The sequence below is a fragment of the Littorina saxatilis genome, linkage group LG3 (assembly GCF_037325665.1).
Source record: "Littorina saxatilis isolate snail1 linkage group LG3, US_GU_Lsax_2.0, whole genome shotgun sequence".
Taxonomy (NCBI): Eukaryota; Metazoa; Mollusca; class Gastropoda; order Littorinimorpha; family Littorinidae; genus Littorina; species Littorina saxatilis.
In genome coordinates this window covers 71119402-71137822 of record NC_090247.1, presented here as the reverse complement: position 1 = coordinate 71137822, position 18421 = coordinate 71119402, and the positions used below count along the sequence as shown (strand labels likewise).

The 18421-nt window shown below is 42.3% G+C and overlaps 2 protein-coding genes across 2 annotated transcripts in view; one reads left to right on the top strand and one right to left on the bottom strand.

Annotated features, from left to right (window-relative positions):
- The window catches only part of LOC138963168 (tereporin-Ca1-like), a 114091-nt gene that overhangs the window by 4186 nt on the left and 91484 nt on the right, over positions 1-18421 (top strand). The gene's annotated exons all lie outside the window — the stretch shown is intronic.
- LOC138963169 (uncharacterized) overlaps positions 4111-18421 on the bottom strand; it is a 48477-nt gene continuing 34166 nt past the window's right edge. The window contains exons 3-4 of the mRNA XM_070335208.1: positions 13626-13786; positions 4111-4303 (exon numbers count right to left, since the gene is read on the bottom strand). Coding sequence (XP_070191309.1) covers positions 4267-4303; positions 13626-13786 — 198 coding nt within the window. The 3' untranslated portion in view covers positions 4111-4266. The remainder of the gene's footprint in view (positions 4304-13625; positions 13787-18421) is intronic.

Genomic DNA, 18421 nt, shown 5'->3' with positions numbered 1-18421 from the left:
TATGCACTTTACCTCGCCGATGACCACACAGGATGATGTGTAGTTTACCACTCCAGATGACCAGGCGGGATGACCACGCTGGTTTAACACACAAGATGACATGGTCATGCAGTGAGTTTCCAGTTTGAGGGCAGCCACCATCGATCCTTTTTTTCAATTGCCGAAATGGTAGCGGATGACTATGCCTGATGACCAATAAATGACCACGCCCGATGATTACGCAGGATGTCATGTAGATTACCAGTACGGGTGACCGGTGAGAATTGCCAGTGCGGATGACCAGTGTGGATGACCTGTGCAGATGACCATGAAGGATGACCATTGTAGATGACCAGTGCGGATTACCGGTGCGGATGTCCAGTGCAGATGATCATGAAACATGACCAGTGCGGATGACGAGTGCGGATGATTAGTGCGGATGACCAGTGCAGATTATCATGGACGATGACTAGTGCAGATGACCAGTACAGATGATCATGATAGATGACCAGTGCGGATTACCGGTGCGGATGTCCAGTGCAGATGATCATGAAACATGACCAGTGCGGATGACGAGTGCGGATGATTAGTGCGGATGACCAGTGCAGATTATCATGGACGATGACTAGTGCAGATGACCAGTACAGATGATCATGAAGGATGACCTGTGCGGATGACCAGTGCAGATGATCATGAAGGATGAATAGTGCGGATGACCGATGCGGATGATCACAAAAGGATGACCAGTGCGGATGACCGCAAATGATGACCAGTGTGGATGACCGATCCAGATGACCAGTGCTGGTGACCGGTGAAGGTGACTGTTGCACATACCCAGTGCGGATGACTACGATGGATGACCAGTGCGGATTTGTGCAATTTCCAAGGAGTAGACATCGACATAAGATGGCACACGCACATTGACCGACTGCGCAACCACAGCATGCTGTTGCACATGGTAAATTTCTCCACAGCCACACTTCAAAATTAGCATGACTTCAGTTGGTGTATGTTCTACTCCAGGCGGTTTTCTGCCCATCCTACAACCACCCAGAGTCAACCGGATCAAGATTTGGAAGATCCCCGTAGAATTGCAATACAGCCCTTTTCAGATGGACGTTCAGCAATGGGCTGATGTGGGCGGTAGTTTTTGATTTATATGGACTGGTACTTGGAGGTTCTAGCTAGCCAGTTTTCATATCTCTCACGTGATATGTTGTTTGAGATTTTGCACCTGTAGCACTCGCTTACAAACTGCGACATTTGCTGAAAGACTTCACCGATTTTCACGCATGGATCTTCTGCAGAGAAATTAAGCACTCCTACGAACACACTGGTTAATGAACAGCTGTCACCAGATGGCATACGCTTCCATCTAAAATAGCTCTATCGTCTGGTAAACAATCAAATCGGAGAAAACTAGTCTCTCACGATGTTCTTTGATCATCGCCCGCCATTTTGTAAGATCAATTTACAAGTTTTATCTTCGACAGTGAAACCTGTGCTTTGGAACACCATACGCACTAATCACAAGTCCACGAATAACACAGGTTTCACATCTTCTCAGCCTGGATGTAATTCCATACACACTCATGTGCAAATTGTTTCCATTTAGCAGAATGAAACACGTCAAATGCCTTTGGTTTTTGTCTTGGAAGAGGAGCTCAAGTACGGACACGGACAACACTACAGGCCATACTGTACGTGTCGTCATATTACTCATTACGTTTTCCCGACGTCATGAAGTTATGACGCCATTCTAGCCCTTTTTTCTATGGAATGCCTTTTGTGTCTAAACAAAAAAATCAACATTTGCTAATTTTCCTATAATTAATTTTGTTTCAATTTGCCCAAGGATTTAAAGATGTCATCCTGCGGATTTGTAAACTTCAGGAGTTAAACTACCCAAAACCATTAAAACATTTTCCGAGGTATTTTTCAAGGGGTTATTGCCCTGCCGTAAGGACTATAATTACGGCAGGGCAATAACCCCTTGAAAAATACCTCGGAAAATGTTTTAATGGTTTTGGGTAGTTTAACTCCTGAAGTTTACAAATCCGCAGGATGACATCTTTAAATCCTTGGGCAAATTGAGACAAAATTAATTATAGGAAAATTAGCAAATGTTGATTTGTTTGTTTAGACACAAAAGGCATTCCATAGAAAAAAGGGCTAGAATGGCGTCATAACTTCATGACGTCGGGAAAACGTAATGAGTAATAATATGACGACACGTACAGCATGGCCTGTAGTGTTGTCCGTGTCCGTACTTGAGCTCCTCTTCCAAGACAAAAACAAAGGCATTTGACGTGTTTCATTCTGCTAAATGGAAACAATTCGCACATGAGTGTGTATGGAATTACATCCAGGCTGAGAAGATGTGAAACCTGTGCTATTCGTGGACTTGCGATTAGTGCGTATGGTGTTCCAAAGCACAGGTTTCACTGTCGAAGATAAAACTTGTAAATTGATCTTACAAAATGGCGGGCGATGATCAAAGAACATCGTGAGAGACTAGTTTTCTCCGATTTGATACACTTACTTGTGAAACTTTATAACCTAAATGCAAGTCTGTAACGTGTTGAGTGTGTAAGAGGTGCTGAAATACACTCACTTGTGAAACTTAAAAACCTAGATGCAAGTCTATACGTACAGAATGTGTTTACATTATCCCGTTCAAGTTTGCGTCCGTATTTATCCCCGAAAGGTGGCGACACTGGTAACATCCAAAGTTAATCGGCTTGATTTTTTTGTCATAGCTTAAAATGTTAGTCTTCTTTTTCATTTATGTTCCGTTGATTTGTTCATCACAAAATTTATTTATTTATTAAGGAGATTTCTATAGCGCATAACTAAAAGCACTATGCGCTTAAGATCAGCCGTATGTGTCGATGATAAGCGAGTGGTATTGTTGCATAACTAGCATTACCCGAGCATGGCGACAGTAATGTATGTATCGTTTTGATGCATAACTAGCATTACCCGAGCATGGCGACAGTAATGTATGTATCGTTTTGATGCATAACTAGCATTACCCGAGCATGGCGACAGTAATGTATGTATCGTTTTGATGCATAACTAGCATTACCTGAGCATGGCGACAGTAATGTATGTATCGTTTTGATGCATAACTAACATTACCCGAGCATGGCGACAGTAATGTATGTATCGTTTTGATGCATAACTAGCATTACCCGAGCATGGCGACAGTAATGTATGTATCGTTTTGATGCATAACTAACATTACCCGAGCATGGAGACAGTAATGTATGTATCGTTTTGATGCATAACTAGCATTACCCGAGCATGGCGACAGTAATGTATGTATCGTTTTGATGCATTCTCGACAATATTGTAGTGCCTGTACGAGTCATTCACACGAAAGAGTGCTTTTCCCTATTCTTTTCAACTTTCTGACCTTGTTTTTATCCCACACATAACATATCTATATTTGTATGGAATCAGGAAATAATAAAGAACAAGATGACATCATTTTTTGATTGAGTACTAAAATGTTACTTTTAATTAGAATGTTGAGATTTTAATGACCAAACCTAGCTATTACTTAATTATTAAGCTGAAATGCAATCCAATAGTCCGGGGTTTGTCGCAGATTGCCTCACCACAATTTCAATCAATTTGCTCGAAAAATAAAGGCATGACAGTGCCGCCTCAACTTTCACAAAAACACGGATATGACGTACTTCATTAAAGACATTTATATATATAAAAAAAAGTATTTAGCTGGGGAAATCATTTGCAGAAACTCTCGTGTAAAGTTTCATGAAGATCGGTCTAGTGTTTTCTCTGAATCGCTCTACACATACAGACAGACAGACAGACAGACAGACAGACAGACACACACACACACACACACACACACACACACACACACACACACACACACACACACACACACACACACACACACACACACACACACACACACATACATACTCCACCACCCTCGTCTTTATTCCCCGTTTAAAAATCATGTTAAGACATTTATTCAAAACCTTACGAAACGAAAACAGACACAACAAAAACATTAATAAAAACATCAGCAAGATGAATCATGCAAACAAACCAAAACACACACAAGGGCAATACAAAAGGAAGTCAACTGTCAAATTATAAGTTGCATAGGTTTTAATGTTGAAACAAAAGAGTGTTCCTGTTTGGCTTGGTTCGCGAAGCAATTACGTCATTTCGCGATCTGTAGTTTGGTCACCACAAATTCGTCAAACGTCCTTGCGTTGACAGCAAACCAAGTGTCATCCACGCGGTTTAGTCGTTCAGTTTGTAATCACTGCATTTGACGACACTGAAATAGAACACAAGTCGCGTGAAGCAATATAAAAACATTTAGTCAAGATCAACAACAGCGACCAATCATCGCCGAGACTACATTCAGATAGTCATTTTTTCATTTTCATTTTCATTTTCATTACTGTCGTGTTTTTCCTTTCGTTGTTTTCAGTCGCAAAGGAGACACAACGATATGTGTAGGTTCTGTAGATTTATTAACAGCTGGAACAACGGTGACAATATCTCTCAGCACAGTGTAAGAAAGAACAAGTGCAAGACTGGTAAAGAACAACAATACGTGTGCGCAGCCCTACTTATATAGTTAATGGACATACGAGAATATTCGGGAAACATCGACACTAATCTGGTTAGATCTACACAGTTCCATCTGTTCGATGAGCGTCTACGCTTACGTCATGAGTGACTGCGCACTAAATCAAAGTAAGTTCCATAATGTTCTTTATCCTTCCATTCGATTCCAGTGGTATCTAGCGATCTCCACAACACCTCCCCACCTAAACTGATGCTACTCCTCAAGCATCAACAGCAAAGTCTCTCTGTGGGTTTGCGTGTTCTCTTTGACCGTCTTGGATTGTCTGGTCCATACTCTGGAACGGATGGAGTACCTTTGGGTTTGGTCTGTCTCCGAGTTTGTGGCACAGTTTCCAAGATCTCCATGGGGTGATCTGTTACAAGTTCAGAAACAGTGTCCACTTCCTCACCAGGTTCATTGTCTTCCTCAGTGGTGTAGCGTGGCTGTAGCTGTTCCCAGTGTCGTCTCCATACTGGACCATGAGGAATGACCATGACGTTGAAGCAGCGAGTACCCAGAGACTTCTTGATGACTGCTGGTACCCATCGGGGTTGTTTGTCTCGGCGAGGTCCATGGTACAGAGCATACACAGGATCTCCGGCCTTGTACTGTCTGGTTACCTTGACGACAGCTTTCAAGTCTGGAGTCATCTGAGACTTGGATGCCTCCTTGGATTGCTTGCCCTGAGCGATGTGGGCTGGCGAGGGCAGCAGAGTGTCGATCCTTGTCCGTAACTGCCTGGAATTCAAGAGTTCACTCGGAGAGAAACCACAGGATGTCGGCGTTCTCCGGTACTGCATCAAGAACTCTTGAAGAGCACGCTTCGGTGGCAAAGAAGATTTTCTCAGTGCTTGTTTGAATGTCTGCACCAAACGTTCGGCGGCTCCATTGGTAGCAGGATGATATGGTGCCCCTGTCAGGTGCGTGATCCCCCGTTCCTTGCACCAGCTCTGAAATTCTTCAGAAGTGAAGGTCGGCGCGTTGTCAGTGACAAGTGTGTGAGGCAATCCAAAATGAGCAAAATCTTCTTCCAGCAGGTCTAGAGTGGCTCTAGAGGACGTGGATGACGTAGGATGAATGCATGGATACTTGGAGTAAGCATCCGTGATCACCAGCCAGTCTCTACCCATGAAGTTGATTGCATGGTCCAGGTGTAAGCGGCTCCACGGCTTTTCTGGTAGCATCCATGGGTGAACTGGAGGCTTGGATGGCTTGTTCTGATGTTCACCACACGAGTCACATCGTCGAGTAGCCATCTCAATAGCAGCATCGATACCGGGCCAGTAAACTGCAGTTCTTGCCAACTGTTTCATGCGTTCCATGCCGAAGTGTCCGAGATGCAGCAGATCAAGGATCTTGGACTGCAGGCTCTGTGGAATCACCACTCTCGATCCATGGACGAGGCATCCGTGGCAGATACTGAGAGAGTCCGACAACTTCCGGAACTTGTTGACATCTTCATTGATCTCAGCGTTCTTTGGTGGCCAGCCTTCACGGACGTAGCGCATCACAGTAGATATCACTGGATCTTTTCCTGACTCTTGACGGAGGATATTGGCATCCACAGGCTGGACTTGAAGACTGAGAACCTTGATGGCACACACCATGTCCATGTCTTCACCACTTTCCTCCCTGTCGAAGTCGATGTCATCTCCGTATGGCAAGCGACTAAGGGCATCTGCATTGCCATGATCCGCTGTTTTCCGGTACTCGATGGTGTAGTTAAACTGGTTCAGCCACAGGGCCCACCGAGCTAGTCTGTTAGCTGCGAGCAGTGGGGTCCCTTTCTTCGGTCCGAAAAGTGATGTCAGCGGCTTATGATCTGTCACCAGTATGAACTGACGTCCGTAGAGATACTGGTAGAACTTCCGCAAGCCAAAGATGATGGCCAGGGCTTCCTTGTGGATTTGGCTGTAGTTCCTTTCTGCAGCCGTGAGAGTCTTGGACACGTTGGCGATTGGGCGCTCGCTTCCATCTGGATAGCGATGAAATAGGACTGCTCCAATTCCAACGTTGGACGCGTCACAAGCTAGTCCCAAAGTCTTGTTTGGATCGAAGTGTACCAGAACTTGATCCGAGGAAAGCACATTTTTCAACTGTTCAAATGCTGCCTGTTCCTCATCTCCCCACTTCCAGGGGTTCGCCTTCTTTGTCAGGCGGTAGAGCGGCTCTGCCATGCTGGCCAGGTTAGGGATGAACTTCCCGTAAAACTGAACTGAGCCCAAGAAAGACTTCAAGCTTGAGACGTCCGTAGGGGCTGGCATTTTCAAAACTGCCTCGACCTTCGATCCTTTGGAGATCCCTTCGGCCGATAAGGTATGTCCAAGGTATTCCACACTGGCTTGTGCGAACTCGCACTTTTCACGACGACATCTGAGTCCTTTGTCGTTCAGACGAGTGAGCAAACGTTCCAGGTTGCTCAGGTGGTCGTTGGCGTCCTTCCCGCTGACGAGTATATCATCTTGGAAGACGGCAACACCAGGTAGATCACAGGTCAGGTTTTCCATGATCTCTTGAAAGTAACCAGGTGCTGACTTTATCCCGAAAGGAAGTCGTTGCTGCAGGAGTACCCCACGGTGAGTGCTGAGGGCTAGCCTGCGTTGACTCTCTGGTGCCAGCTTGATCTGGTTGTAGGCATCAGCAAGATCGATCTTGGTGTATCCGAATCCACCTCCTAGCTTCTGCATCAGTTCCTCTGGGAGTGGCATTGGATGACGGTGATCTTCAAGCTGATCATTGATGCCCACTGAGTAGTCACCACAGATCCGTAGCTTGGGCTTCAGGGTGCCCGAGGTTTGTGCCTTACGAATTGGTACCACTGGCGTTCCGTATTCGTTGAACTGGACTGGCTTCCAGACTCCTTTGGCGATGCCTTCTTCGTAGCCTTTGGCGAGGTCATCACGAAGAGCGAAAGGTACCGGACGTGCTTTGTGAAAAACCGGCTTCGCATCAGACTTGAACTTCACGTCCAGTTCGAAGTCCTTGAGACATCCCAATTCTTGTTTGAAGAGATTTGGGAATTTATCAGACAGTCTGTGACAATCTCGTTGCAGGGCAGCATAAGGCGCGTTGGAGGTCGCTGGATGCGTAGGTTTTGCACCCTCACTCTTTGCGTGACTCTCTATGCTCCTCAGTCCTAGAGCATTGTCCACAGAAATTCCCAGAGTCTGGATTGCGTTGCGTCCTAGCAGATTCAGATGAGGGATCTTGGTGACGATGTACGGAATTGAGCTTTGCTTATCAGTCACTGGATCCTTGGTTTGGCCCATGAAAGTTCCCAGCACGGGCAGGTCGTGCTTGCTGGCAGACTCGTAACGATGTGTGACGTCATCCAGCTTCGGTTTTCCTAGTTGTCTCCAGACCGGAAGAGAAACAAAATTTCCCGTAGTTGCGGTGTCCAGTTCCATGGTGAACTGTCGGTCCTGGATTGTTATGGGTACATCCAACCTAGGAGTATCTTGGGGAACTTCACTGAGGATCGCGTTGACAAGCTCTGCTTTCGTGACTCTCTTCACGGAAGCCTGGGAATGTCGTTCCCGATTCTGATGTTGCTTTTTTCTACAGACAGCTTCCAAATGTCCTGTGACGTCACAGTATCGGCATTTGGCTTCTTTGTAGGGGCAGTCTGTTGCTTTGTGGGCCTTTCCACATCGGTAGCACTTCCTGTCTGTGGAATTAGACTGCTTGTGGTTCTTTCGTGGACCCGTAGTCTTGTTCTGGTGGACCTTGTTGACTGGTATGGTCTTGGAACCGTAGACAGTTTCCTTGGCAACCTTCGCTGCGTCTTCAGTCTCAATCGCGACTTGGACAGCACGTGCGAAATCCAGCTCTGTGTCCTTGATCTTGAATAGAGCCTTTAAGACAGCCTCATTGTTGACAGAACATATGAATCTCTGTCTCAGAGCTTCGTCTTGTGGGTTTTTGATCGAAGGAAAGTCACAGGTAGCAGCGTCTTGGCGTATGCGCGCTGCTAACTCCTGGAGAGTTTCGCCTGGCTTCCGTTTCATGTCACTCCAGAACTTGAAACGTTCTCGCACTATGAAGAGTTTTTGGTCGAACTGTTCTTTCATGAATTTGACAATTTCGTCCATTGTCAAACTGTTGATGTCCTTGGGCGGATTTTGCTGAGTAGCCAGATTTGCCAGTTGTTTGTAGACCGTAGCAGTCTGATTCGTCAAGAAAACTTGAGCCTTGCGCTGCTCCGGCACGGAGTTGGCGACCACAAACGTGCAAAATCTTGACCAGTAGTCAGGCCACAGTTCCGATGTTGCATCAAACGCAACAAAAGATGGGATTGCAGCTGCCTGTGTAGTAATGGGAAAACGTAGATTCGAAGCACTCGGATCATCGTAGCTTTCCTCCCTGGCAGAAGCTGCGGCACCACTGAACACTTTCATCATCATCTCCATCTGGTGCATTTGTTGCTCCATATCTTCCTTGTGCTGGCGTTGCTGTTGCTCCAACTGCTCCCTTAGAAGCGTTATCAGCTGCTCTGTTTCCATCATTTTGCAGTAATAAGTCACTCCGAATAGACAAGGGAAGTAACTGTCGGCGACGCCAGTTGTCGTGTTTTTCCTTTCGTTGTTTTCAGTCGCAAAGGAGACACAACAATATGTGTAGGTTCTGTAGATTTATTAACAGCTGGAACAACGGTGACAATATCTCTCAGCACAGTGTAAGAAAGAACAAGTGCAAGACTGGTAAAGAACAACAATACGTGTGCGCAGCCCTACTTATATAGTTAATGGACATACGAGAATATTCGGGAAACATCGACACTAATCTGGTTAGATCTACACAGTTCCATCTGTTCGATGAGCGTCTACGCTTACGTCATGAGTGACTGCGCACTAAATCAAAGTAAGTTCCATAATGTTCTTTATCCTTCCATTCGATTCCAGTGGTATCTAGCGATCTCCACAACAATTACTTTATTGTCCCATCGCTGGGAAATTCGGGTCGCTTTCTCCCAGTGGAAAGCTAGCAGCAACGGAGTCGCGCTACCCAGGCGTCTGCGTGTTTAGGTGTATTCAGCCACCTGCACTTATGGCAGAATGACCATGCCATTTACGTGCCATTGTGATGACACGGGGGTGGGACATGGCTTCCGTCTCTGGGTCTGCACATAAAGTTGACCCGTGTCCGTCCCGGCCCGGATTCGAACCAGCGACCTTTCGATCACAAGTCCAGTGCTCTACCAACTGAGCTACCGGGCTAACCATACCAAAGACCAAGGGCCACGCTGGCCGCCACTACGCACACGTCTGTTGTACTTAGTAAACCTATTTTCTTTCATTCTGAGCACATTTTTAGAGTAAGAATAACATATTTATATATTTTTGAATTCAGGAGAAGATGAAGAATACAATGCAATCATTTTTTTTGGCTCACGAAGTGTAGCCTATGCGATCGTAACTTTGTCTGTCTGTGCGTTTGTGCGTGTGTGTGTGCGTGTGTGTGTGTGCGTGTGTATGTCTGTGGTAGAAACTTTAACATTTCGTCATTTGAAGACGTCACATTATGGCGTAAGAGGGTTAGACGTCACGCGAAGGAATTACTGAAAGTCTCGGTCATTGTTTTTTGAGCGGGCCGAGACTAGTTGGCAGTCGTGTCTTTCCCCCTTCTCTCTCTCTCTCTCTCTCTCTCTCTCTCTCTCTCTCTCTCTCTCTCTCTCTCTCTCTCTCTCTCTCTCTCTCTCTCTCTCTCTCTCTCTCTCTCTCTCTCTCTCTCTCTCTCTCTCTCTCTCTCTCTCTCTCTCTCTTTCAACTTCAGGCCCTTCAAGCGTTATTATTCTGGTTTGTTTCGTTTTGGTTTCATTTTTCATTGCTCATTTTTCTTTTTGATTTATCTCCCTTTCCCCCTTCTTTTGCGCTTGGAGGACATCATCTTCTCTGATATTTGTATTGTTTTTTTTGTTTTTTTTAACCTGTTGAAGACCATTAGGTCGAAGCGTTGTTCATTGTCATTTGTTTGTATATTTCGTTGCGAGTCCAGAATATTAGGTATTACTCTTAGTCGTGTCCCTGTAAGTAGGCTACATGCAGACAGACATATCTAGATCTAGTGAGTGTCACCTATGCTTACTGTGTGTGTGTGTGTGTATGTGTGACGGAGTGATTGAGTTTGTGTTACTGTTTGTCTATTTCTTACGTGAGCCTTGAAGGCTTCGCCTCTTGTTTAATCTGTTTGTGACCAATCTACTTTAATGACAACTTTAATGAGGAAACTTATGAACTAATTATTAAGCTTCCAAGCTGAAATGCAATTCCATAGTCCGGACTTTGTCGAAGATTGCTTAATCAAAATGTCAATTAATTTGGTTAAAAAATTAAGGTGTGACAGTGCCGCCTCAACTTTCGTAAAAAGCCGGATATGACGTCATCAAAGACATCTATTGAAAAAATTGAGAGAAAAACACGTCTGAGGACATTTTACCTAGGAACTCTCATTTTAATTTCTTGAAGATCGGTCCGGACCATTTTCTGAATCGCTCTACACACACACAAACACATTCACAGACACATACATACATACACACACACACACATACATACATACATACATATACATACACACACACACACACACACACACCTGCATACACACATACATACATACTTACATACATACATACATGCACACACACACATATACATACATACACACACACACACACACACACACACACACACACACACACACACACACACACATACATACATACATACATACATACATACATACATGTATACATACATACATACATAAATACATACACACATTCATACAGACATACATACACACATACATACACACATACACACATACATACATACATACATGCATACATACATACATGCATACATACATACATACATACATACATACATACATACATACATACATACATACATACATACATACATACATACATACATACATACATACATACATACATACACACATACACACATACACCAGACCCTCGTTTCGATTCCCGGTCAACGTTAACACATTTAGTCAAAACTCGGTAACCATGGACTACGCCGAGTATGCGCCTACTCAAAATAACAGATACAAAGAAGCAAGTCATAGGATACTAGTTTTTGAACTGAATGTCGTTTCCCCAGGACGGTTGCAAACAATAATATTAATTCATCTGCAAACACGATTCGTCGCCTTTCTTAAATTGTACACTCGCTCAACAAAGACAACACATTAAAATTATCTTTTACAAAACAATTACACATAAAACTACAGAATATTTTTGAGAAAAATTAAAACGAATTCGAGGGGAAAAACTCTGGTTGTCTAAGCCCCTGTTGTACGTTTACAGTTTCGCGTTCAGTTTATTTCAAGTTGTTCAGAAACAATCTCGTTAGTTAAAGCACTGCTGAAAAGTTTCGGCATTTGTTCACTATCCAAAATGTGCCGTTGAAGCACTACAATTACACGTAGCGGATATATTTAATGTCCTTGGCTTGATATATGGGTTGATAAGTTCACGCAGTTTCAAGTTTGTACGGTAATATTCTTCTGACTTTTATGCTCATTCAGGAAAAAAAATCTAAATTCGAAAATTGACGCAAAAATACGAGATCTGGCCCTGAGTGATAGCCACACTAACGCGGTTTTAGCCCTCCGGATTTTTAATTGTTGATTTTTCTGGATGATCTTGCATAAAAGAACCCTTCTCTGACAGTACATGAGTTGAGACAGCAATGACAGAGAGTGAGGAGGGTGCACGTCGGATGAGTGTGTCCACTGCTCAGTGTTAAACAGCAATGACAGGGGATATAGCTCAGTTGGTAGCGCGCTGGATTTGTATTCAGTTGGCCGCTGTCAGCGTGAGTTCGATCCCAGGTTCGGCGGAAATTTATTTCATAGTCAACTTTGTGTGCAGACTCTCTTCGGTGTCCGAACCCTCCCCCCGTGTACACTACATTGGGTGTGCACGTTAAAGATCCCACGATTGACAAAAGGGTCTTTCCTGGCAGAATTGCTTAGGCACAGTTAATAATTGTCAACCTATACCCGTGTGACTTGGAATAATAGGCCGTGAAAGGTAAATATGCGCCAAAATGGCTGCAATCTACTGGCCGTATAAAATTTCATCTCACACGGCATCACTGCAGAGCGCCTAGAACTGTACCCACGGAATATGCGCGATATAAGCCTCATTGATTGATTGATTGATTGATTGACAGAGAGTGAGGAGGGTGCAAGTCGGATGAGTGTGTCCACTGCTCAGTGTCAAACCTCCTACTTTTGAGATATTCTACGAATTTGTAAAATATACTTTAACAAGAGGCGAAGCCTTCAAGGCTCACGTAAGAAATCGACAAACAGTAACACAAACTCAATCACTCCGTCACACATACACACACACACACACACACACACACACACACACACACACACACACACACACACACACACACACACACACACACACGTCACAGTAAGCATAGGTGAAACTGTGCAAGAAAGCGAGACACTAGATCTAGATCTGTCTGTCTGCATGTAGCCTACTTACAGGGACACGACTGCCAACTAGTCTCGGCCCGCTCAAAATAACAATGACCGAGACTTTCAGTAATTCCTTCGCGTGACGTCTAACCCTCTTACGCCATAATGTGACGTCTTCAAATGACGAAAGATTAAAGTTTCTACCACAGACATACACACGCACACACGCACATACGCACGCACGCACAGACAGACAAAGTTACGATCGCATAGGCTACACTTCGTGAGCCAAAAAGCGAAAAGGAACAACGACTTGACCTACATACTTGACACTTGAAATTATCACGTAACATCTCAGGCTAATGTACACCCTACATGAAATAAATCAATGAAGTAATTTAATAACAGAGTTGTGTAGAGGTTTTGACGGTGTATATCCTTGTTTGCGACAAAAAGACAAATCGTTGCTTTCACGATGCTCTGACCGGAGCAGCATCTTTAACAGAGATGTTCCACTGTAGTACTAACTAGACCGAGCGGAAGAATAATCACTCACGATGGCCGTGGGAGTGTTTTAGGTGTGGAGTCCTCGAACCACCCATTTTTGTCACCTAGAGAGTACTTGGTGCACGACTTGGCGTTATTGTACCTCAACGTCATGAACGCCATCAGCCAGTCATCGGCAAATGGATCCAATTTAACTTGGACACTGTTCACCTGTTTTACCAAACAGGTGTGGGGGGGGGGGTATAAGTCTTTTTGCCGAAAAAATAGAGAGAGAGAGAGAGAGAGAGAGAGAAATAAAAAGGGGGAGCGAGAGGGTGGGTGACAGAGAGACTCAGACTCAGACTCAGACTCAGAACTTTATTACAAAAGGATAAAGGTTTTAGGCAAAGCCTATTCTTCCAACCTGTCCTTTATACAACACATAAAGACAGACGCACATTACAAATATAAATTCAATCATATAAAATACAGAAATACATTGTACAGAATGCAACACAATGTGCATTTAAGGAATTACATAAGGAGAACTCAAAAAATTACAAAATTACATTGACATAGTTATACCTTTCATTTGGGAATAAGTTGCTCTGATCAGCTACACATCCGTTAACATTAGTACAAAATGTTTAACAAAATAACAATCGAACAAGACATTTCATTCACGAATGATGTGTGAACGTGACTGTCTCTTAAACATTTTCACTGAAGTTGCATTTCTTATCTGTTGGGGTAAGGAGTTTCAGAGAAACGCTCCCGAGAAGGCTAAGCTCGATTTGTAGAGGTCTATGCGAGGTATAGGAGGGATGATTTTTTGGGACCCATATCTTTTTGTGGCATGTTTGAAATGTGATTGCAAATATTTAAGACAGTCGTCATTTAGAATTTTATACATGAACACAGCCTTGTTTAACGTCAACTGATCTTTCAAGGGGAGGAAATTCAAGAGCTTTAGTTTATCATCCGTGGACCTATTCAAATCATGCAGAATAAGTTTTGCAGCTCGGCGATGCAGGGAATTGAGTCTTTTTAAATGAACATCACTGCAGTTATCCCAAAGTGTCGATGCGAAGTTTATATGAGGCATTATGTGGGCGTAATAGATCATTTTGAGTGCTGCAGAATCAGCGTAATGCCTTAATTTTGATAACAGGTACAAATTTGTTGATACTAGTTTGCAAATATTACTCAAATGAGTTTGCCATTTCAACTCTTGATCAATGGTAACACCCAATAATCTATGTTCCCTAACTTGCTGCACTTGAGTTGAACCAACTGACAGTTGTAATTGTAAAGGACTTAATTGGTGTTTTTGTCTCGTGGTTATCACCATACTCTTTGTTTTAATCGGATGAATGATCATTGCATTAGAAACGCACCACTCAGTGATTTCATCCACACTTGTTTGAAGAGAAGAGTTGACGGATTCCAAAGATTTGTGACTGGTGTGAACAGAAGAGTCATCAGCGAAGAACTCACATCTAACTTTTTCATCGGACACATGAAGGGGTAAATCATTTATATAAATACAGAACAAGATAGGTCCTAATACAGACCCTTGAGGGACACCACTTCTGACAAACTCATTTGACGAAGTTTTACAGTTACTGTTTCCGTTTTGAAAGATACGATTCAAAAAAGGCACAGGCTGAGTCGTCTTTTAAATAGCACTTTAATTTCTTTAGTAGAAGTGAGTGATCTACTGGGTCAAAGGCTTTCTTAAAGTCCAAAAACAACGCTCCCGTTATGTCTGCTTTGTTTATTGCTGACAGCCAAGTCTCGCATAAAGAGCTTAAGGCGGTGTGGCAGGAATGCTTCGAGCGGAATCCAAACTGAAAAGGATGAAATAGATTCATTTGTTCCATATATGCCAGTAGGTGTTTTTGTATGTGCTTTTCTAAGGGTTTAGATAGAACAGGTAAGAGGGAAATAGGTCTAAAGTTGTTTGGGTCTGTAAGATCCTTATTTTTTGGAAGTGGTAATACTTTTGCACACTTTAAAATAGAAGGGAACACGTTTTGTTGTATGCTTAGGTTATAAACATAAGTTAGGGAATCGACAATGTAAGGTAAAGCAAATTTTAGCAACTTGACTGGAATCTTGTCTGGACCCATTCACTTCTTATTCGCCATTTGTTCTACCAGTTTTCCTACTTCGTGCACTGAGATTGGAGGAATAGAAAACGTGTCAGTTTGAGTCAACTTTTGTCCACAGAATGTTTTTAATTTTTCAAAACAATCATCCGTATCAAGGGAATAATTCTGATTGAGACAAGATTTTAGGTTGTCTGCTAGCGAAATGAAGTGTTTGTTAAAATCATTTGGAGATATTTGTGAATGAGTATTGGTTGATCCCTTCCTAGATTTATCAAGAATTTCATTCACTGCTCGCCAGATTGTAGCTGTATCCCTTTTTTCAGAAATCAGTTTATTAAAATATTCTGCCTTTGCTTGTCTCACTGTGTCTAAAACTTTTTTTTTCAGTTTATACTCTGTTTTCATGTTGCGCTCTTTAAAATAAAGAGCGCAACATGAAAACAGAGAGAGAGAGAGAGAGAGAGAGAGAGAGAGAGAGAGAGAGAGAGAGAGAGAGAGAGAGAGAGAGAGAGAGAGAGAGAGAGAGAGACAAGACAAGACAAGACAAAATCTTTATTATCGAGGGTAATAGATAAGCAAGAATATTGCTTTTTTACATCCAGCCCTCGCCCTAATATAGGGTCAACAAGAACAGAAAACATTATAATCAAATAACTATCACATCAAACTTAATACATTTTATATATATACAGATACAAATTTAAAAAAATAAATTGTCATGCTGCATTTTAAGTACAATTTCCAATGATAAAAAGTGTCAATTTTTAACATAACTTAATTTAGATCTGCATATTATTATAATGTTGTTTAACATGCACATACATTTTAAATGAATTGATGAACCATTCAGCACATGTTTAGTTGCATAATGTGCGACATATAATTTTTTTTTAAGCTGTCTGTGTTTGTTTTATGCTTAAGAAAAATAGGCAGTGAGTTCCATAGGACCGCACCTGAATATAGAAGGCTTGATTTGAAAAGGTCAATACGTGGAGTCGGTGTTATGATTTTTAGTCTGTTATAGTTCAAAATAAAATTATCACGTAATGTCTCCGGTGCATATCCTGACATCACTTTATGCATTATAACACCTTTATTATACATTAATCTTTTTTGAAATGGTAATACTTGCAATAATGAGAGAGAGAGAGAGAGAGAGAGAGAGAGAGAGAGAGAGAGAGAGAGAGAGAGAGAGAGAGAGAGAGAGAGAGAGAGAGAACGAACAAGCGAACGAAAGTAAGGACTTTATTTAACAAGGATAAAGGTGTAGGGCACACTGCCTTGTCCTTAAACAAATACTAAACACATAATATCCACTAAAGAGCTGCATTAAACTTGTCCTTAAACAAATACTGAACACATAATATCTACTAAAGAGGCATACAAATGGAATGAATTGATAGATAAAAAATGCTAAATGCAACCAATATTAAATATAACATAAATTAGTGAAGAGAATGCGAGATCAATTCCACTTAAATGTTTATGTATAAGAGTTGTGGTGTAAGCGTATTAACGAGGTTTTTTTGCAACCAGTCCTCGCCCAGAGGGGGACTTCTCTAATCACAAATATACACGGACATTCGGATAGGAAAAAAAATCCCCAGAGCTTTGCACTTCGTTTATTTATTATTTTTCTCGATTTGCTCTATAAATCTCTTAGTTCACTGTGAGGTCGTAATAACTTAAATAATAATAACAATAATAATAATTGTCAGTAAGTACTGGTGTCAGATGACTGATGTGAACCAGTTGATTGGCTAATGGCGATGCGCTAAAACTGTTAGCGCACTCTTGGAATGCGCTAACTTTTCCACAGAGCGTATTCTTCCGCCCGTTGTCTAAGCGAGACTGTTCCTGCCCCCGTACTAGTGGCAGAAAGGAGGTTCTAATGTGTTGCCTGCAGTTTGTTGCAGACGAATTTAGTTTTCACTATAGCTCAAAGGTAGTGACATTTCAGTGGTGCAAGGGAGCTAATTTATCAGTGACAATGTACTTTCGTTTTTGTGGCGCAGTGCTTTGTGGGTTGATACACGAAAATGAATTATTGAAGTCGGGGTGATCTCCCTTAGATCTTTTGTCAGTTTGTTTTGGGGTTCAACAGCCAAGAATCATCTGTTCTTGGCTGCTTCAGTTTTTTCATATTTTTCTGCAAAGATATTAGCTAACCTAAAAGTTTATGTGTCTGAGTTCTGCCAGAACCTTTTTTTTTTATGAATCTATCTAATCCAGGAGTAGTTTTGTGCTTCAAGTGTTGTTTTTCTGCATGCTGCTGTGATTCCCTAACGTGTGTTTTTGAGCGGCCAAATTTGGTAAGTTCTATGAAAATATATGTTTTTTGGTATTTTTACTACATTCTGCTTGTGAAGTGAGTTCAGTCTAACCAGTTTGTTAATATTCAAAATTGTTTTCAATTCTTTTCGAGGTGGTTTTTTCCTTCTGGTCAATGTTTTCCTTCGACTTGTAGATCTAATTTTATTTGTAATTTTCCAGGCAGAAAGAACTCGCATACAACCAGGATCTAGTCTTGCATTTTGAAATTAGTTGCCGTAACTTTCCAGGCAGAAAGAATTCGCGTACAACCAGGATCTAGTCTTGCTACAGTATCTATTATCGCGTTATCATTATTGTTTGTCCTTTTTTGGTTTCATTATTTGGTTTCTTGCTTTTGAGGTTTGTGCTAGTGAAGTTGACTTTGCCGAGATTTTGTATCTTTTGGATTTAAATATTTTCTTGAGTATTCTTGAATCAA